We start from the raw sequence: 21,800 nt of genomic DNA on the forward strand, positions 1-21,800 counted from the left end.
CTTGGTTTATTGATGGCAGTTCCACCAGGCCTAATCGCCACTCACCAGCAAAGGCAGGCTATGCTATAGTATCTTCCACATCTATCATTGAGGCTACCACTCTGCCACCCTCCCACTACCTCTCAGAAAGCTGAATTCACCGCCTTAACTCGGGCCCTCACTCTTGCAAAGGGACTACATGTCAATATTTATACTGACTCTAAATATGCCTTCCATATCCTATACCACCATGCTGTTATATGGGCTGAAAGAGGTTTCCTCACTATTCAAGGGTCTTCCATCATTAATGCCTCTTTAATAAAAACTCTTCTCAAGGCCACTTCCAAAGGAAGCTGAAGTCATTCACTGCAAGGGCCATCAAAAGGCATCAGATCCCATCACTCAGGGCAACGCTTATGCTGACAAGGTAGCTATAGAAGCAGCTTAGCATTCCAACTTCTGTCCCTCATGGCCAGTTTTTCTCCTCCTCTTCAGTCACTCCCACCTACTCTCCCACTGAAACTTCCACCTATCAATCTCTTCCCACACAAGGCAAACGATTCCTGGACCAAGGAAAATATCTCCTTCCAGCCTCACAGGCCCATTCTATTGTGTTGTTATTTCATAACCTCTTCCATGTAGGTTACAAGCTGCTATCCCGACTCTTAGAACCTCTCATTTCCTTTCTATTGTGGAAATCTATCCTCAAGGAAATCACTTCCCAGTGTTCCATCTCCTATTCTATTCCTCAGGGATTGTTCAGGCCCCCTCCCTTCCCTACACATCAAGCTCAGGGATTTGCCCCTGCCCAGGACTGGCAAATTGACTTTACTCACATGCCCCAAGTCAGGAAACCAAAATACCTCTTGGTCCAGGTAGACACTTTCACTGGATGGGTAGAGGCCTTTCCCACAGGGTCTGAGAAGGCCACCACAGTCATTTCTTCCCTTCTGTCAGACATAATTCCTCAGTTTGGCCTTCCCACCTCTATACAGTCCGATAATGGACTGGCCCTTATCAGTCAAATCACCCAAGCAGTTTCTCAGGCTCTTGGTATTCAGTGGAACCTTCGTACCCCTTACCATCCTCAATCTTCAGGAAAGGTAAAATGGACTAATGGTCTTTTAAAGACACACCTCACCAAGTTCAGCCTCCCACTTAAGAAGGACTGGACAGTACTTTTACCTCTTGCCCTTCTCAGAATTAGAGCCTGTCCTCAAGATGCTGCAGGGTACAGCCCATTTAAGCTCCTGTATGGACTCTCCTTTTTATTAGGCCCCAGTCTCATTCCAGACACCAGCCCAACTTGAACTGCATCCCCAAAACTTGGATACAGCCTAAAAACTTGCCAACCAAAAAAGTAATTATGCTGAACTCCCTTGGGCACTCTCTAATTAGATGTCCTGGGTCCTCTCAATTCTTAGTCCTTTAATACCTGTTTTTCTCCTTCTCTTATTCGGACCCTATGTCTTCCGTTTAGTTTTTCAATTCACACAAAACTGCATCCAGGTCATCACCAATCATTCTATATGACAAATGCTCCTTCTAACAACCTTAATCTCTCCCACCATAGGTTCCCACACCACCCCTAATCCCTCTTGAAGCAGAAACATCACCCATTATCTCTCCATACCACCCCCCAAAATTTTCACTGACCCAACACTTGACCACTATTTCATTTTATCTTTCTTATTAACATAAGAAGACAGAAATGTCAGGCCTCTGAGCCCAAGCCTGCATGTATACATCCAGATGGCCTGAAGTAACTGAAGAATCACAACATAAGTGAAAATGGCCAGTTCCTGCCTTAACTGATGACATTCCACCATTGTCATTTGTTCCTGCCCCACCTTAACTGAGTGATTAACCTTTTGAAATTCCTTCTCCTGGCTCAGAAGCTCCCCCACTGAGCACCTTGTGACCCCTGCCCCTGCCTGCAAGAGAAAAACCCCCTTTGACTGTAATTTTCCACTACCCACCCAAATCCTATAAAATGGCCCCACCCCATCTCCCTTTGCTGACTCTCTTTTTGGACTCAGCCCACCTACACCCAGGTGATTAAAAAGCTTTATTGCTCACACAAAGCCTGTTTGGTGGTCTCTTCACATGGACATGCGTGACAGCATCAGTAATCCCAGCTACTTGGGAGGCTGAGGCAGGAGAATCACTTGAACCCAGGAGGCAGAGGTTACACTGAGCTGAGATTGCGCCATTGCACTCCAGCCCGGGTGACAAAGCAAGACTCCGTCTCGAAAAAATAAAAAATAAAAACAAATAAATAAATAAATTACCCAGTCTGAGGTATGTCTTTATAGCAATGTGAGAATGGACTAATACAGTTACCTAATATAGAATAAAGCTCCAGTTCATTTAAGCCTCAGTTGCTCTGTTTTGTGTTTTCTGCGTTTCATTCACTTAGCTGAATATAATTGATGTACCTTCTTTCTTCTTGCTCCCTCTTCATTTCCCCAAACTTCAATGAGCTTCTACCCACTCAGCTCCTGTTCCTGGTCTCTCCTTCCTTTTTACTTCTCTGTTGCTTCCAAATTTTGCCTCCAGATTTACTAGAGAGCCATATTAATCCATTCTCAGTTCGACTTACTTTAAATTCTTATTCCTGCTCCAAGATTCGTCTTGTTGCAGCTCAGAGACTGCTGGGTCCCACCCCTTCAAGATTCCTAGCCAATCAGGCTCCACTTCTCTCCTTCTAACCTAAAAATAAGTCCTATAAGTCCTATAAGTAAGCCATATCGGGTTGGGTTTTAAACATTTCTTTGTTTTCTGGCTTGCAACATGGAGCCACATTCTCACATTCTAGGTCCCATCTGTAATGAGTGGTACAGTGTGGGTACCAGCCCAGCAGAGTGGTGGGTAGCCTGCTCAATGGGAATGGGCTCTGGCCCTTACTCCATGTTAGTACCTATGAGCTCAGTGTCAGCCCCAGTCATAAATGTACCTGAAGAATTAATTGATCCATCCATCCATTTAATACCCACATGAGTCATGTTCAAGGCTCTAGCATGGACTCTGTTAGGACAGTATCTACAGGGTCTTTCCATGTATCATCATTGTTTGCCACAGGCTTAGAAATGACAAACCCTTGGCTAGCAAGTAAGATCATCCAGAGAAACGGGGGAAGGGATGGCCCCTCTCTTTCTCTCTTTATGCTCCTGGCCTTAGTCTGTTTTGTATTGCTATAAAAGAATACTGGAGACTGGGTAATTTATAAAGAAAAGAGGTTTGCTTAGCTCACAGTTCTACAGGCTGAGCAGTTCAAGGGCATGGCCCTGCTTCCCGCAAGGGCTTTTGTGCTGCATCACAACATGGCAAAGGAGATCAAAAGGGAAGTGGACATGTGTGAAGAGGGAGAAAAACCTGAGGAGCATCCTATCTTTATTACAGCCCACTCCATGGGAACCAATCCATATCCATGAGAAGTAATCCAGTCTAGCAACAGTGAGAACTCATGTACTACTATGAGAATAGCACCAAGCCATTCCTAAAGGATCCAGCCTCATTACCCAAATACCCCCGACTAGGTCTGACCTCCAACACTGCCACACTGGGGATCAAATATCAACATGCGTTTTGGTGGGGACAAACTAACTCTATCCAAACCATAGCACCTCTCCATTACTAGTGTTGAAAAACTTGACACTAAGTAGCTCTCCCCTTTCTGGTCATTTACAGTCTACTACTGAAGATCTGAGAAAAAAAGGGATGCTGACCTTACCATTCTACAAATGAATTTGCAATTATACAATTAGACCGTCAGGGATCCAGAAGTAAATAATTTGCATTCAAGGGCAGACATTCTAAGCAAGGAGGGCAATTTCAGCCAGTGTATTTGCTACTGGTTGTGACTATCTACCTGATGTCTTGAGATATAATAAAATTTACAGAATGGATCATTTCAAGGAAAAGTGGGCAAAGACTAAAAAGTGAAATAGTGAAACAAGGAGCATCCCAGTGGACCTCCATGTCCTTCAGATGAACTAGGATACATTCTGAGTCTAGTTCCAAATTTCAGTTATTTAGTTATAAATAAACAAAAGCAATGGCAAATAAAAACTAAAAAGTGCCAGGCGTGGTGGCTCACACCTGTAATCCCAGCACTTTGGGAGGCCAAGGCAGGTGGATCGCCTGAGCTCAGGAGTTTGAGACCAGCCAGGCCAACATGGTGAAACCCTGTCTCTACTAAAAACATAAAATTACCCGGGCATGGTGGTGTGTGCCTATAGTCCCAGCTGCTCAGGAGGCTGAGGTGGGAGAATAGCTTGAATCGTGGAGGTTGCAGTGAGCTGAGACTGTGCCACTGCACTCCAGCCTGGGCAAAAAGAGTGAAACTCAGTCTCCAAAAAAAAAAAAAAAAAAAAGAAAAGAAAAAGAAAAGAAAAAAACGAAATTAAACTAAACTAAAAAGTGGGCAATGTATCTAGTTAGATTCAGAAAGCTGAATGACAAATAACAAGATCTCAATTGGGACAAGGATTGCTGGTGTCATCTATGGGTCCATAACAGGAACATACCTTGGGGAAATAGCAGAAGTTGTGAAAGCTTAGCTACCTCTGGTTGGAGGATTTTCTTTATCAATCAGCTTGGTACTCAAGTATGGTCATTGCCTAACTGAGGTCATAGGCCTGAACTTTCTGACTCAGAAGAAGGAAGGCAGCCAGGAGTTACTCATCTGACTCTTCTAGATTGGACTGAACCTATATTCTGTTAGACACCATTAGCGATATAACTTTTCTTCCTCACTTCCCTCACACAATGAGAAGTAAAAGGTTATAGTTTCCTCTGAAGTAATTTTTTTGGGCCAATATATCAGATTGATTCTGAGCTTTTTGATGGAGTTCTGAGATTTGCTTATTAAGGATTTAAATTTATGCTAATAACTGACGCCCAAGTGGAATAATGAGAGCTCGAATACCTAAGCCCTAAACCAGTGCATCTTAAACGTTAGTGCAAATGAGTCACATAGGGGATCTTAGTAAAATACAGATTTGATTCAGCAGGTCTAGGGTGGGGCCCGAGAACCTGCACTTCTAATCTGCTCCCAGATCATGCTGATGCTCCTGGTTCATGGTCAGCATTTTTGCAAGAAGGGCAGAGGGCATTATTTTCAAATTTGGCTACATATGAGAATCACCTAGGGAGTTTAAAAAAAAATGCTGATGCCAGGGTCCCATCCCCAGAAATTCTGATTTAACTGGCTTCAGGGTGCATCCTGAGCATCAAGATTCTAGAGCGTGGTAGAGTTTGAAGACCACTAGTCTAACAAGTCTGCTCCCAGTTGCTTGCTGATTCTCTCCTGATTTCTTTTCTAGGAGAAACTGCTGCAGTCCGGGGTATATGTGAACTTGGGGATTCAATCCTGCTGCTTTCCTTGTGGTTTGCCTTCCCATCTGGGAATGGGGCAATGATCCTGCTATCTTAGAGGGTTGTTATGAAAATTAAGTGAGGTCTGATATACATGAAGAACCCAGAAAAGTGCCTGGTGTGATGTGTTATTACTTCATTATTATTTTCAACAGCTAAACAATTAAGATTCACTAAGCTCTAATAGATGGTTATTTGTTGTGAGGCCCAGGAGTGGGGCTCAGAATGCCTTTCCTCCCAAATACACTTACCAAAAGAAGTCATCCTGCTAATTTGTTGAGAACTTAAAAGGCAGAGATGTCATTCTGAGGGGAAGAAATTTAAGACCTACTCCCCAAACTGGGTCACTGAAAGCAGGAATTAGGACACCGAAGGTCAACTTCTACTTCCACAGAGGCATTCAGGCAACATTTATGGAGTGTCCACTGTGTACAGGGCATTCTGCTAAGCCTTGGGGAGAATTACAAAACAGCTAGAAAGCATGGATGTTTAGCTTTCAAGATCTTCTGGTCTAATGCAGAAGATAAGTTAAGCATATAGTCAAGTAGCTTCCTTATTGCCTACAGAACTCATTCATTTGTTCAGTCAATATCCAAAGCTGCTTGTTGTGAGCTAGCCACAATGCTAGGGACTGAGGTTACAAAGATAAAGAAAAAGAAGACGTGTTCCCCCCACCTTCCTCCCACTCCCCCAAGATGCTTATTGTCTGGGAGAAGAGATAGAAAATCACACAGAAAATTATAGAGCTTTGAAAGTACTTTGGGAACCCAGGAGGCCCTCCCCACCACCAAGAGACTAGGCTGTAGAAGAATGTCTGGGAAAATTCTCAGAGGAGGTGACATGGGGCTGCTCAACCCCAGGCTCCTTAGCCTTGCATCTAAAGCGCTTCCAGATCTCTGCCCCACTGACTTTCTCAGCTGTATCTCTTAAGTCAAGCCCATTTCCTATATTCATCCCATTTCCTATACTCATCCATGCTCTGCTGTCTGACTTTGCTCAAGATTACAAGGTCCATGGCAGCAATGACAGCATTTGTCTTCTTCACCAAAGTGTCCCAAGAGACTTGTGGAGAGCCTGGCTAGTCTTAATGCTTAAATGAATGAATGTGGTCTTTTGTTTGTGCAGGGACAAGCTTGACCAGCCTTGAAGATTCAAGTAAGGCTCAGCCTTTGTTTGGCCATCTCAACAGCAGACAAGTAACTGCCACTTACAAGATATTCCTACATCCTTCCTGAGCCCTACTAGGCTTGGAAGCCTGGTCAGCAGCCCTAGGCAACCACCATGAGATCTGGAACTGGTGGTGCTGCCTGCCTTAGACACGATATACCTGCATCTGCCTCAGTTTTCCTTCATGACTAGACCTCTTCTCTGAATACCACCCTACTGGTCTAAGTCTTTCAGTCAGCCTCCCAAGCCTTCCCCTGTCAGGGCCAGATCATGTTCCCTTTATCCTTAGCTGTGATTCTTGTCCTCTTGTGAACAGGCTGATGGCACAGAACCATGCCTTTGTCACCAGTACTCCAAATCCCAATGACCTTCTTTACCAGCACCTGCTGCAACCAAGACCAAGTTTGCGGCACCTTTTTAAACACTGTGCACTGAACTGCTCAGCCTCCATTATTTTCCCAGCCTTGTCCTATCTTCTTCCTCATAACCCCTAAATCTGGTTTCTACCCCTGCGCCCTAGCCACAGCATTCCTTGTATGCAAGTCAGTCCTAGATTAGCTAGCCCATTTCAAATGCAGCCTCCCTGTTTAATTCCCTCTCAGAATGTAATCTCTCTCTTCCCTGAAGTCCCGTATCACACCTGCACCTCACTTAAAGACCTTTTTACTTTACATCACAGCTGCACAGCTGTTTGTGTAACTGTCATCCTTTCTTTTTCTTTTTTCTTTTTTTTCCTTTTTCTGGAGATGGAGTCTCGCTCTGTTGCCCAGGCTGGAATGCAAATGTTGTGATCTTGGCTCACTGCAACCTCTGCCTCCCAGGTTCAAGCGGTTCTCCTGTCTCAGCCTCTCGAGTAGCTGCGATTACAGGCACGTGCCACCACACCTGGGTAATTTTTGTATTTTTAGTAAAGACGGGGTTTCACCATGTTGGCCAGGTTGGTCCTGAACTCCTGAGCTGAGGTAATCCACCCGCCTCAGCCTCCCCAAGTGCTAGGATCACAGCCATGAGCTACCACGCCTGGCCTATCATCCTTTCTATAAGGCTTATAAGCCAAGCACATGTGTTTTTCATCTTTGTATGCCCCAAAGTCACTACAACTAGACCCTCAGACAGCTTGTTGAAGAGATGAAGAAATCATACAAATTAAATAGGATGCAGTAGTCTCCCTGACCCTCTGGCCCCATTCCATTCTGCCTGCACATTCCCTCCTATAGTAATCACTCTAAACACAGCCTTTCTCATGCCAAATGCCTTTCCCATTGCCACATTCCTTATCCTGAATCAAGTCTGCCCCTACCCCTTTTGCCATACCTGGCCTGGATCCTACCTTCCCAACCTCGTCTATTGACACATCTTCCATCACCCCAAACTGTACTTCCATAAGGACCTATTCAACCCTCATTTTTGTCTTGATGTTCTGTTTTTCTTCATCCTGGAAAATTTTCTTTTCCTTCCCCTATTCCTGCCTGGCCATCTGATGTGGTTTGGCTATTGGCCTGGCTCAATAATCACACTCAGCACTAAGATATTTTAGGATGAAAAAGGCCTTCATTTCAAAGTTGTGAGTAGATTTTAGGATGAAAAAGGCCTTCATTTCAATGTTGTGAGTAGATTTTATCTAACAAGAAATGAGTCTTCACAAGTCCTTAAGGGTGGATGGTACCCTTGTTTTGGGAAACCATGTGGTGGGTAAGGCAAATGAAAATAAAAATGTGCCTAAGGTTCTTGAACAGAGAACTGTGAGGAATTGAAGCTGAAGGAGATGTCTTCTGTCTGAGAAGCTAAGTGTTCTGTTTGGTAACAGAAATGAAACGTACAGCTGAGTAGGAGTTGGGTAGGGAGCTGCAGAATGTCCCTCCGGTTGCAACAAATTTAGCTGATGCTGTATCTGTACTGTCCTTTGTTTCTGCAGGATGTGGGATTTCTTTATTAAGAGCTGCTTACTAAAATAATAGCAAATATTTGTTACACACTTAACATGTGCCAGGACTGAGATAAATCCTTGAGAGGATTAACTACTGCAATTCTCATAACAATTTTATAATTTTTCAGGCAGAGAAGTTAAGGATCATGTCCTGCAAATAAACGCAGAACCAAGATTTGAACGACAGGGTCCTGACTCCACAGGCTGTACTCTTAACCCCTACTACCACACTTTTTGTTGTTCTTTTTTTTAAAATCTCACCCTTTAAAAATTCATTTTTAGATATGTTTTATAATTAGTACAATAGAGCATCCTTGTTCCTTGGGGGTCCAAACTCAAAAAATTTTTACTGGTAGGAATGCCCAATCACATTATGCCACTTTTTCACATGCTACCTTGCTTCATTTGCTTATTGCTTCATATTCATAAATCGTATTTCTCCTAGGAAATTTGCAGTGTCCTTGAAGGTAGGAATTATGTCTTAAACTTTCACTTTATTCCCACAGTAGGCCTAACTGTATTGTCCCTACTCATTGAATTGAACAAAACTGGTACTCCAGCAACCTTATCCCTCTGGAGTAAAGCAAAGCTAGTGAAAATATATACAGTAGAAGTATAGTCCATTTCCAGAGCTTCTGGGAAGGCCGAAATCACTAACCACCGCAGTAACTTAAAAATAATCCTGCTGGCCGGGCACAGTGGCTCACACCTCACTTTGGGAGGCCGAGGCAGGCAGGTCACAAGGTCAGGAGTTCAAGACCCACTTGGACAACATGGGGAAACCCCGTCTATACTAAAAATACAAAAATTAGCCGGATGTGGTGGCACATGCCCGTAATCCCGGCTACTAACGAGGCTGAGGCAGGAGAATCACTTGAACTCGGGAAGTGGAGGTTGCAGTGAGCCGAGATCACACCATTGCACTCCAGCCTGGGTGACAGAGTGAGACTCTCTCAAAATAAAAATAAAAATGAAATAAAAATAAAAATAAAAAAATAAAAAATAAAAAATAAAAAAAATGAAGTCGTATTTAATTTAGGGCTTTGCTGTCCAGCGAACTCAAACTGCAGATGTGCAGAAATCAGCCCAATTGAAGGTGGCTATAAACCATGCTTTGACTCCCTCTGTTGGCAGGAAGAGGTTGCTTTCTCACTTGTGGGAATTCCTGGCTCTGATTGTATAATGGCTGTTTACTATACATACAGCCTGAGAAAATTCAGCCAGATTAGAAAAGGGGAAGACAAAACCCACTGAATCTTTCTCCCCAGATGGCAACTAAATACTCTTTTCATTTTTCTTACATGCTAGCATTGCTACCTATAAACTGCTTAAGTTAATTGTTCAGAGAACCACCACACACCTGACCTTGTTCTGCTGTGACTTTCTTTTCTTTTTTTTTTTTTTTTTGGAGATGGGGTCTCACTCTGTCACCCAGGCTGCAGTGCAGTGGCGCAAAGATAGCTCACTGTAACCTCAAGCTCCTGGCCTCAAGTGATCCTCCCGCCTCAGCCTCCCGAAGTGCTGGAATTACAGGCGTGAGCCACTGCACCTGGCCCCAGTCTTCTAATTGCAGGGCATAAAATGTACAACCTTGATAGCTCACAGGAGGCTGCACAGGGAAAGCCTGGCTTTCCCACACTCTCCGCTAACACTGTATCTCTAATATTTTCCATGATATAGGATTTTTTTGGGTCTCATCTAGTGGAATAAAATATCTAAAATTATTCGTTTGATTCATTAAGTGGAATTAAACACATACACATCTTTCCTTAGCACATTGTTTCTTTCCCAATTCTCCCTTTCTAGAATTTTTATGTATGTGTCTCAATTGTCATTTAATCGCATCAATGGCTCCTCATCATTTGAGATTTGGCTCCAATACCCCAGGCAGAATTCCTCCGTATGGTTTTCCCACAGGCATACAGAGCATCTCTTCTCCCATTTGGGCTGTGAGCAACTCCTAGGACCAGTGGAGACCCTGAGATGCCACCAGTGCCTGGCATATTTCAGAATTCAAAAAAGATTTGTTTAAATAAATTTAAAACCATATTCCATTTTAAGGGCTAATTTTATCCATGTGAGAATTCTCCCTGCGTGCAATGTGAAGACATTTATTTCATTAAAGGGGCATAACAATTATATATATATGTGTGTGTGTGTGTGTGTGTATATATACACACATCTACCATGTTGTCAAGAAACTTTGTTTACATTACAGTAGAATTAAATAGGCCTGGCACCAATCAGGGCTCTGCCACTTACTGTTTGGAGAAGCGATTCACAATCGGCATCCTTGCACGTTCTTGCTAGGTGTGCCAAGAATGCAAGACCCTGATCACGCTTTACTTGGGCCATTTCTTGGCGTTGTGTTTGCAGCGAGCAATCTTGAGGGATGAGGTAATGTCTCCCTATGGAACAAAGAGCAGGCTTGCTTACTGCTCACTATAACATGGTGGGATCCCCAAGCTCAGCATTCCTCTTCTGTAATGCAACCCATCTTGTGTGTAAGCATGCATCTGGGCCCGTGTGCTTCGTTCCTGTGAGAATTGGGGTCCAGAGAGCCAACTCAAACATGACGACACTCTGGCTATTGCTTTTGCTGTAATAGTCTTTTATCTCTGACTCAGAAGTCTGGTGTGTTCTGTCAGCATTCACGAAACCGTGAAAGCTAACACGTTAGTTTGCAAACATAACAAAATATCAGATTCATCACAGTTCTCCACGCTCACTAGCTGGGTGTCCCTACACAAGTTTTTCAACCTCTCTTAGCTGCAGTTTCCCTTCTTTATATTGTAAAGGGGAGAGTGGTATGTACCCGCCTCATAGCTTTGTCTTGGGGTTAAGTTAAATAAGACCGTAAAATCCCTACCACACTAGACTTTTCCCGGAAGTTCCCTTTCCCTCTTTGAACTCTGCCAGAGACTATTCCGCACTGAGGCCTGGCGATGCTGGGCTGGGGCGGGTACGGGTGGAGCACAGAGTGGGCAGCGGCTGGCGGGTTTGGTGCAGAAGCGGGCTGTGGCCAAGCTGGGAGAGCGCGCCCAGCGGACGCCCTGCGAATCTTCCTTAGGCGGGGCTGGGGCTGCGGCGAGCTAATAAGAGTGGGAGCCGGGCGTTCGGTCTCGCCGCCGCAGTAGCAGAGCAACCACGCGGCTTTGACAGTCCATTTCAAAGGACTTCGGGGTCTTGCGGATGGGGATCACTGCGGGCACTGGAGACCTGCAGGCCCCTACCCATCTGCCTCTCAGATTCGTGGCAACCGCACCCTTCCGGGCAGCGGCGCCAGGCCCTCTGCCGTCCCAGCCGCTCGCAGCCACCGAGAAAACCCGGCGGCCGCGCTCGAGCGCGCGCCCTCCGGCCACATGCACCCGCACACGCATGCTCCCAGCGCTCCCACGCGTGCTGGCACCCTCCCAGCTTCCGCCCACGCAGTCGCGGGCCCCGGGCGCGCGGGCTCCCGGCGGCTGCGCGGCGTTCTTGGAGGCAGGTGCTGGCTGGAAGACGAGCTGTCGGAGGATGCTGCGGCGCGGGGCGCGTCGCCCCCCTCAGTCCACCAGAGCCCGGATACCTCAGAAATTCGGCTCTGGGTCTGTGGGGAGCGAAATGCAACCCAAACCCCATTTTTCCGAACCCCGCGCAAATAAACATGCACAAGCACGCACACAGACGTCGCCGCGGCTGGCGCTCGCCGCCTCAGGTCCAGGCTGGCCGCCGGCCGGCCCGGGCCGCGAGGCAAGAGCCCAGGCCCGAGAGGGGTCGCCGCCTACGTCTCGCAGCCCGAGGGGCGGCCGCTCGGCCTTGGCCGCTCACAGGCGCGACGTAAGTGCCCGGCGTCACCGGCCCTGCTTAACGGTGCAACGGCCGGCCTGGGCCTGCAACTCTGGGGTCCCGGTCGGGCTGGAGCGGCCGCCGGAGAGACCTGGTAGGCGGGGCGCTTGGGGCAGGAAGGGAGCCGGGGAGGGAAAAGCGCGACTGTGATTTGTACGGCTGGGCCCGGACCGTGAAGGAGACCGGGTTGCGGCTGCCCTCACACCGACCACCTGGGACCGGCGGACTGCGGCCGCCCTTCGCTCAACTGGGTCGCCGACCTTGTTGAGGGGCGACCACTGCGGGGAGGCCGGGAGCCTGCGGCCCGTGTTTGAGGTGAATGGCAGTGCCCTGAGTGCGGCGGCTGGGTCTCGGTGACACTGACGACTGGAGGGGCGGTCGGAAGAGCGCGGTGCCGTCGCCTCTGGCTTAACATGGCAGATGCGCCAAGACTCCAACAGGTGGCTCCGTGGCGCAATGGATAGCGCATTGGACTTCTAGAGGCTGAAGGCATTCAAAGGTTCCGGGTTCGAGTCCCGGCGGAGTCGTAACGCTTTTTATCCTTCCCCCTCACAATCTACTTTCTGCCCCTGTCATGTCTCCTATTTCTTTCTTTTTTTTTTTTTTTTTTTTTGCTAAACGGTTTAACTTGTCTCTCATTCCCTGCTCTCGCAGTTCACTGCATTCGGCTCTTGGGGTCCTTTGCTCTTAAGCGGCTCGAAGGGTCCCGAGCCCCTCAGCTCGCCGGGCCTCGGTGGCTCAGGGCCCGGCTCAGCCGATTCGGCAGTCGATCTAGGTCCTGAGAAGAGCGACGGCGGCGGCGGCGAAGGAAAAGCGGCGGAGAAGGAAAAGCGACAGCGAAGCGAGGGCTGGTGGTTTCGGCCTAAAGGAAAGTGCAGGGGAGGCCCGGGTCTCGGGTGACACCCGCACGCCTCGAGCGGGATTGTGGCTGCGAGGGAGGGACGAGAAAACGCGCCTACGCCCTGCGTGCGCTGTGCTACCTCTCCAGCATGGAGGCTTCCAGATGAGCAGGCGCCCGAATCCCAGCGGGAGCCCGTCAAAAATGGGGATTTCTGCCGTCACTCTGGGACTCTTAATTCGGTCCGTCTGGGGCGGGGCCCAGGAATCTGCATTTCTGATAAGGTCACCTGCTCCCCTCCCCCATTATTCCAGTGCAAAGAGGTCCTAGGCCCACTACCCATCAGCTCCTCAAGACAGGAGTTACTGTATCTTTTTCTGACAACTGTTAGCTTTGCACAAGGTTAGCAAATAAATCCAGGAATGAATGGAATCTTAAACTCGTAAAAAACAATGAAAGGTAATTCACACAAAAGATACAAAATCCAAAATTGTCAAAAAAGGTACAGGGAAAAGTAAGCATCCTTGTTATTCCTATAGGCCAGCCTCACAATTCTCTCCGCCAGCCATTAGTGGTAATGGTTTCTTGGAAATATTTTCAGATTTATTTTATGCCCATATTAGCATTTTAAACATATTTTGTCATAAATATGTCATAAATAACTGTGTTATTGATACATGTGATATGTATCCTTTTAAAAACACAAATTGTAGTATGCTATACTTGCTTGTTTTACTTATGAATACATGTAGAGCTGCCTTGTTCCATTGTACGTATGTATGGTAATGATTTAACAGCCCCTAATAGCTGGACATTTAGATTTCCAGTATTTTCCTATTACAAACAATGCATCAGTGAACATCCTTGTTCTTATATTATTGTATACAAGTACAGGTACATCTATCTGTAGGATAGATTCCTAGAAAGTTGAATTGCTTTTCTTGGTTCAAAGTTTTGTGCGTTCTTAATCTGTACATTTTTTAATATATATTGGCAAATTGCCCCTTAGAGATTGTATCCATTTTTCTCTCCCTAGCAATGTGTGAGAGTGCCTGTTTCCCCACAACCCACATGTTCTCAAAAGGTGGTTTCTAGCTGTGATTTTAATTCATGTCTCTTATATTGATTTTTAAAAATTTGTATTTATATTATTAATATTATTTGAGACAAGGTCTTATTCTGTTGCCCAGATTGGAGTGCAGTGGCACTATCACAGCTCATTGCACCCTCAACCTCCTGAGTTCAAGCAGTGCTTCCACCTCAGCCTTCCAGGTAGTTGGAAGTACAGGTACATGCTGACACACCCAGCTAATTTTAAAAATTTTTTGTAGAGATGAGGGTCACTCTATGTTGTCTAGGCTGGTGTTGAACTCCTGGACTCAAGTGATCCTCCCATCTTGACCTCCCTAAGTGCTGGGATGACAGACGGGAGCTACTATGCCTGGCCTATGTCTTTTATTATGAATCAAGATGAATATCTTTCCATACGGAGAATAATTTGTAATTTTTTTCTTGTGATTTATCTGTTCTTGAGTTGTGTTCATTTTTCTGTGGTATCATGGAAAACAGCCCTTTGTGATATATGTTACAATTATTCTTTTTCAGTCTTTTTGTCATTTGATTTGTTTATGGTATTTTGTTTTGTTTTTCTGTCATACAGAAATTCATGTATTGGGATTTATCAGTCTTTTATGGCTTCTAGGTTTGGGGCCATACTACACTCAGATTATTTCTTTCTTTTTTTTTTTTTTGGAGACGGAGTCTGGCTCTGTTGCCCAGGCTGGAGTGCAGTGGCCAGATCTGAGCTCACTGCAAGCTCCGCCTCCCGGGTTTACGCCATTCTCCTGCCTCAGCCTCCCGAATAGCTGGGGGACTACAGGGGCCCGCCACCTCGCCTGGCTATTTTTTTTTTTGTATTTTTTTAGTAGAGACGGGGTTTCACCGTGTTAGCCAGGATGGTCTCGATCTTCCAACCTCATGATCCGCCCGTCTCGGCCTCCCAAAGTGCTGGGATTACAGGCGTGAGCCACCGCGCCCGGCCAGATTATTATTTCTTTAATGGCTTTATTTTTATGGTTTTATTTATCTTTGCTTCATCTGGAATGTGTTTTTGTGTAAGGAGTGAAGTGGGAGTTTTGTCCCAAAATCACTTTTAATGAACACTCCTTATCTACACGATGCCATTTGAAATGCCACATATATATATATACACACACACATATATATACACATATACATACATACATACATACAGATATATATATATATATATATATATTTTTTTAAGCAGAGTCTTGCTCTGTTGCCCAGGCTGGAGTGCAGTGGTGCAATCTCAGCTCAGTGCAACCTCCACCTCCCAGGTTCAAGCGATTCTCTTGCCTCAGCCTCCCGAGTAGCTGGGATTACAGGCGCAGGCCACCACACCTGGCTAATTTTTGTATTTTTAGTGGAGACGACGGGGTTTTGCCATGTTGGCCAGGCTGGTCTTGAACTCCTGAGCTCAGGCGATCCACCTGCCTTGGCCTCCTAAAGTGCTGGGATTACAGGTGTGAGCCACGACATCCGCCCCACATTTATAATTTTCTAAATTCCCACATGCATATGGGTTTCTGGATTCTCTTCTGCATATGGTTTTCTGGATTATCTGCTCTATTCCACTGACTTTTCTGTCTTAATTTTGATTCACCAGAACTGTGCTGTTTTACCATTTGGTAGGGTCAGTCCTCTCTCATTACTTTTTTTTTTTTTTTTAAAGATTTTTCTACCCGTTCTTGAATTATTATTTTTCCTCAGCGAATAATAATAGTTAGCACTTATTTGGCACTTGTTATATGCCAGGTACTATTCTCAGTGCTCTATGTATCTTCATTTAATCCTCCTGACAGCCCTACCAGGCAGATACTATTATCCCCTTTCATAGGAGAGGCATCTTAGACAGCCAGATTAAGTAACTTGTGCAAGGATATGCAGTTAATAAGCAACAAGCCTGGATGAGAACCCAGAAAGGCTGGGTCTATGGGTAAAACCACAATTCCTTATCATCTTTTCACATGAGCTTTAGCTACAGCTAGTCTGGCTCTAATTTTAGGAGGTTTTTTTGTTGGAGTCATGTTATATTTATAGATTAAAATAGAACTGGGCCAGGTGCTGTGGCTCATGTCTGTAATCCCAGCATTTTGGGAGGCCAAGGCAGGTGGATTACTTGAGGCCAGGAATTTGAGATGAGTCTGGCCAACATGGCGAAACCCCATCTCTACAAAAAATATAAAAATTAGCTGGGCATGTTGGCACATGCCTGTAATCCCAGCTGCTTGGGAGGCTGAGGCATGAGAATCACTTGAACCTGGGAGGTGGAGGTTGCAGTGAGGTGAGATCGTGTGATGACACTCCGGCCTGGGTGACAGAGCCAGACTCTGTCGAGAGAGAGAGAGAGAGAGAGACAGAGAGAGAGAGAGAGAGAGAAAGAAATGAGAATTGAACTAATTAGGATGTTGAATCATCCTGTGTAAGAGCAGCAGGAGGAAATAAAGAACAACTATGCTTTTTCATTTTCAGTCCTTCTGTGCTCTTCTGGAGTGAGTTAAATATAAATCTTGACTTTTTTTTAAAGTTTATTCCCAGATAGTTTATCTTTTTTTGTTGGAATCCTTTCCTCCACTATGTTTTGTAACTCATTATTTATATATAAGAAGGCTTTTGATATTTTAAATAATAATTTTGTATCTCATTAAATTATCTTACTATTTAAAATAGTTTTTCAGTTCTAAATCACAATAAGATACCACTTCACACCCAGTAGGATGGCTGTAATAAAAAAAGACAGACAATACAAGCATTGGCAAGGATTGGAACCCTCATACATTGCCAGTGGGGATGTAAAATGTGTGGCCTCTTTGGAAAACAGTTTGGCAATTCCTCAAAAAATTAAATACTAGAGTTAGGACCCAGCAATTCCACTTCTGGGTATATCCCCAAGAGAACTAAAAACATATGTCCACACAAAAATGTGTACAGGAATATCTATAGCAGCATTATTTTTGTTGTGGTGATTGAGACAGGGTCTCGCTGTGTTGTCCAGGCTGGAGTGCAGTGGAGTGCAGCGGCATGATCATGGCTCACTGCAGCCTCGACCTCTTGAGCTGAGGGGAGCCTCCCATCTCAGCCTCCCAAGTAGCTGGGACTACAGGCGTGCACCACCACGCTCTGCTAATTTTTGTATTTTTTGTAGAGATGGGGTTTCGCCATGTTGCCCCAGGCTGGTCTCAAACTCCTGGGCTCGAGTGATCCGCCTGCCTCAGCCTTCCAAAGTGCTGGGATTACAGGTGTGAACCACCGTGCCCGGCTAGCATTGTTTTTAATAACCGGAAAGTAAAAACAATCCAGATGTCCATCAAATGATGATTGGATACACAAGATCTGGTATACCTATTTGATGAAATATTATTCAGCAAAACAAGGAAGTAGTGATTCATGTTACAATATTAATGAGCCTTGAAAGCATGCTAAGTGAAAGAAGCCAGTCACAAAAGACCATATATCGTATGATTCCATTTATATGAAATGTCTAAAATAGGCCAATCCATAGAGACAGAAAGTAAATTAGTGGTTGCCAGGCATTGGGAGTGGGGAGAATGTGATGTGACTGACTGCTAATGGATATGGGGTTTCTTTTTGGGATGATGAAAATGTTCTGGAAGTAGTGGTGATAGTTGCACAATTATGAGTATACAAAAATCCATTGTATTATGCACTTTTGAAATGGGTGAATTTTATGATAAGTGAGTTATATCTCAATTTAAAAAAGGAAAAATAGTTTTTCAGTTAGACTAAGTTGTGTTACCTGGAAATATACTCAAATTATAAGTTTACTTTTTCCTTTCTAATTTTTATGCTTAGTATTATTTTTCTTGTAATAGCATCAGCTAGTACAGTATATCCAGAAAATGTTAAATAATTTTTCATGATAATGGTGATAGTGGACTTCTTTGACTTGTTCCTGGTCATTATAGAAATAGAAATGCTTCTCCACTAAGCATGACGCTGGCTTTTGGGGTTGGTGTGGCATGAGCACACACACGTTTTATCACATTAAGAAAATACCTATCCCTATTTGTCTATAATCTATGGAGATTTTTCTTTGATCTAATATTCCATGATATATTAACAGATTTTCTAATATTTAACTCATTTTACATTCTTGAAATGATGCTACTTGGTTGTGGTGTATACTGATTTTAATATTTTATAATTTTTGCATAGTTAGAAAGATTGACATTTAATTATCTCTCCATCATAAAATGAATAGCAAGTACAGCATTGTTTGTAATGGCTCCCAAACTGGAAATAACCTAGATGTTCGTCAGTAATAGTCTGTTTAAAGAAAGTGTGTACATGTATAGAATTAAATACAATGAAGACATTTAAAAAATGAGATCTATATATACTACTATATCCAAGAATATCCAAGATTATGTGAAAAAATAAGATATGCAGATGAATATTTTAAATGAGATTCCATTTGTGTTAAATAATGCCCATAGTAACAGTAGAAATTATGTATGTTTACTCCTATCATTGTGCATGCATAGATGATTTCTAGAAAGATATTCAAACAATTAGCAGTGGTTACTTTAGGGTAGTGCTGGGTTGGGGGAAGCAGTGGTATGAAGGGAAGAGCCTTCCTTTTTACTGTATACCTGTATGTAATGTTTCAGGTTTTTTCTTAATAAGCCCATCTTACCTTGATAATAAAAAGTTAATTTTAAAAAAGTTAAAGGTAGGCCAGGCACGGTGGCTCATGCCTGTAATCCCAGCACTTTGGGAGGCCGAGGTGGGTGGATCACCTGAGGTCGGGAGTTCGAGACCAGCCTGACCAATATGGAGAAACCCCGTCTCTACTAAAAATACAAAATTAGCCAGGTGTGGTAGTGCATACCTGTAATGCCAGCTACTCAGGAGGCTGAGGTTGGAGAATCGTTTGAACCCAGGAGGTGGAAGTTGCACTTCAGCCTGGGCAACAAGAGCAAAACTCTGTCTCAAAAAAATAAAATAAAAAAATAAAAATAAAAAAAATTAAAAAAAAAACAATGCTAAAGAGGAAGGAAAAAAGAATACCTACCTGTTCCTGGATCACTTTCAGACAGGTAGCTGTAATACTGCTTATCCATTAAATATTTCTCAAACTTGGTTTTTAAAAAACATTTATTGACCCCTTATGCTCTACTATATGTCCAATCTCAGTGATTAGTCAGCCCCTTAGGAGCCCATCTGTTAAGCGTCTCTAGGAACTCCTTCTGATACTATTGGAGAAACATATAAATATGTCTTTTCAGAGTGATTCCAGCAGGGATCATATCTTGGACGTCTTGTACACTGTGTTGAAGAGTGTGGACTTTACCCTAAAGGCAATGGGAAACCACTGAATAGTTTTTAGTTGAGAAGCAGTAGGATTAGATGTGTGTTTTGTACCGTCTGTCTGACTGCAGTGTGGATCACGGGCTGGAATAACACACAACTGTAAGTTGGAAGACCAGTCTGAGGTAATCGGAGATAATCTAGTTAAGAAAATGATGAGGACTAGAACCAGGGAGGTGGTTTGGAGAGAAGGTTAAGTATACAAACTGGAGATGTTTCAGGGGAGGCCAAATTGATGGGCCTTGATGAATTAAGGGATGTCAAGGAGAGAGGGAGCAGTCAGAATGACTCCCATTTCTAATTAGGCAGATGGGTGGGTGCTGAAGTAGTCACTGGGACCACAAACAAAGTAGCAAGAAGTGGGTTTGGGAATGGGGGATGGAAATGAGTTCAGATTTGCAGATGTTGAGTTTGAGGTCTGTGGAGCATCCTGGCAGCTGGATATACAATGCCAAACACATAGCAGGCTCTCAATAAGTATTTATAGAATGAAAGAATATCAGAAAGAGGAGAATTATAGGAAGGGAAATGTATAGGGAGAGGAAAGGAAAAGAAGAGAAGGTCTGGAGCTCAGGAGACAGATCTATGCTTGGGATTTAAAATTCATTATCGTACAGATGGCACTTGAAGCTCTGGACATAGATGAGATCGTATAGGGAGAGTGTACAGTAAGAAAAGATGGGCCAGGTGTGGTGGCTCACGCCTGTAATCTCAGCACTTTGGGAGGCTGAGGTGGGTAGATCATGTGAGGTCAGAAGTTCAAGACCAGCCTGACCTACATGGAGAAACCCTGTCTCTACTAAAAATACAAAATTAGCTGGGCATGGTGGCACATGCCTGTAATCCCAGCTACTTGGGAGGCTGAGGCAAGAGCATTGTTTGAACCCGGAAGGTGGAGGTTGCGATGAGCTGAGATTGTGCCATTGCAGTCCAGCCTAGGCAACAAGAGCAAAACTCTCTCTCTCTCTAAAAAAAAAAAAAAAAAAAAAAAAAGAAGACTGAGTATAGAGGACAGAAACCCAGCACAGACATTTGAGGTATAGGCAAATAATGAGTCCTTCAAAGAGACCAGGAAAGGGTGTCTGGAGAGATAGGAAGAGATGCAGGAAAAAGGTGTTTCCCCAAGAACCAAAGGAGCACGTTTCCTCTGGAGGAGAAGGGGGTTAAGAGGAAAAGAGAATCACTTAACATTTTTTGAACACCTGCTTTATGCCAGAAAATTTATTTAACCTTTACCATTTAATTATCCCCTAATTCTAAGAAGTGTGAATTATCCCCATTTTATAGATGAGAAAGTTAAGATGCAAAGATGTTCTGGGAGTCAGGTGAAAGGATCAGCCTAGGAATGGTAGAAAAATGCCTGTCCTTCTGAGGCAAGTGGGAAGGGGGCAGAGATAAAAGCATGAAGGTAGACAGGGGACAACTGAAGGTGTTCATGTTGGAAGACCTAGTTTCTCTGTGCTCTCTTTTACAGCCCTACCTCATACCTAGGACCCAGGGAAGGTATTGACAAAGCAGAAGCTGCCTTAAAGGATGAGACACTCCCACCTTTTTGTCGCCTATGACCAATACAGATTCTAAAAGACCAGAGGTCAGGAGCGGTTTCATACCAATTTCCTTCTTATCTGGGACCTTCTGCATCCATCCGTTTATATTTTATAACCCACTCACCCTCAGCATGTAACTTTTGAGTAGTAGTTTGTGCAAGGAACTATGCACGAAGGAAATACAAACATGAGTGAGATAGAGTGAATTTTCTTAAAAGTTGAGCCTAGTGAGGGACAGAGAGCATGGATTGGTGATTTCATTAATTAGGATCAGTTTCAGCTATGAGTGTGACAGGACACCCACAATAACGGTGGACTTTACAAGATAAAGGCTTTTTCTCTCTCATGTAAAAATGACAGCTACCAGGGAATAGCAGCTACTTAATCATGAGAGATCCAGGTTCTTTCTTATTCTTCCATCCTCAAAATGCAGCTTCCACTTCCTGCTCCAAGATGGCTGCTTCTGGTCAACATAACAGGAGCCATGAGGTCAACATACTAGCTTGTGGGAAGGAGATGAAAGGACAGAGAAGGGCCCTACTCCAACCTCATCCATCTTTGAAGGACACTTCCTAAAAGTTGCACATATCACTTCTTTCTACTCACATCCCATAGGAAGGTGGGAATTACAGCTTTTTTCCCCCAGGTGGCCACATTCTCAGCCAAAAATCAAGTGTCCCGTAACTACAGAAGAAAGTAAAAGTCCAGCAATTTCTGCCAG

General features: G+C 44.3%; 1 protein-coding gene, 1 long non-coding RNA gene and 1 other non-coding gene across 3 annotated transcripts in view; 2 read left to right on the plus strand and 1 right to left on the minus strand.

Annotated features, from left to right (window-relative positions):
- The window catches only part of LOC116268954, a 34,481-nt gene extending 22,889 nt beyond the window's left edge, over positions 1-11,592 (minus strand). Inside the window, exon 1 of the long non-coding RNA XR_004176249.1 lies at positions 10,715-11,592. This is a non-coding gene — a long non-coding RNA (uncharacterized LOC116268954). The remainder of the gene's footprint in view (positions 1-10,714) is intronic.
- On the plus strand, positions 11,575-14,126 carry LOC110740389 (uncharacterized protein KIAA1211-like). Its single transcript, XM_009213167.4, has 2 exons — positions 11,575-12,374; positions 12,935-14,126. Exons 1-2 carry the CDS (start codon positions 11,645-11,647, stop codon positions 13,060-13,062), a joined length of 858 nt encoding a protein of 285 aa, XP_009211431.3. The 5' UTR covers positions 11,575-11,644; the 3' UTR covers positions 13,063-14,126.
- On the plus strand, positions 12,723-12,807 carry TRNAR-UCU. Its single transcript is given in 2 exon segments — positions 12,723-12,759; positions 12,772-12,807. It is a non-coding gene; the product is annotated as a tRNA-Arg (tRNA).
- Positions 14,127-21,800: the final 7,674 nt, after the last annotated feature.

Source organism: Papio anubis, chromosome 1 (genome assembly GCF_008728515.1).
Source record: "Papio anubis isolate 15944 chromosome 1, Panubis1.0, whole genome shotgun sequence".
Taxonomy (NCBI): Eukaryota; Metazoa; Chordata; class Mammalia; order Primates; family Cercopithecidae; genus Papio; species Papio anubis.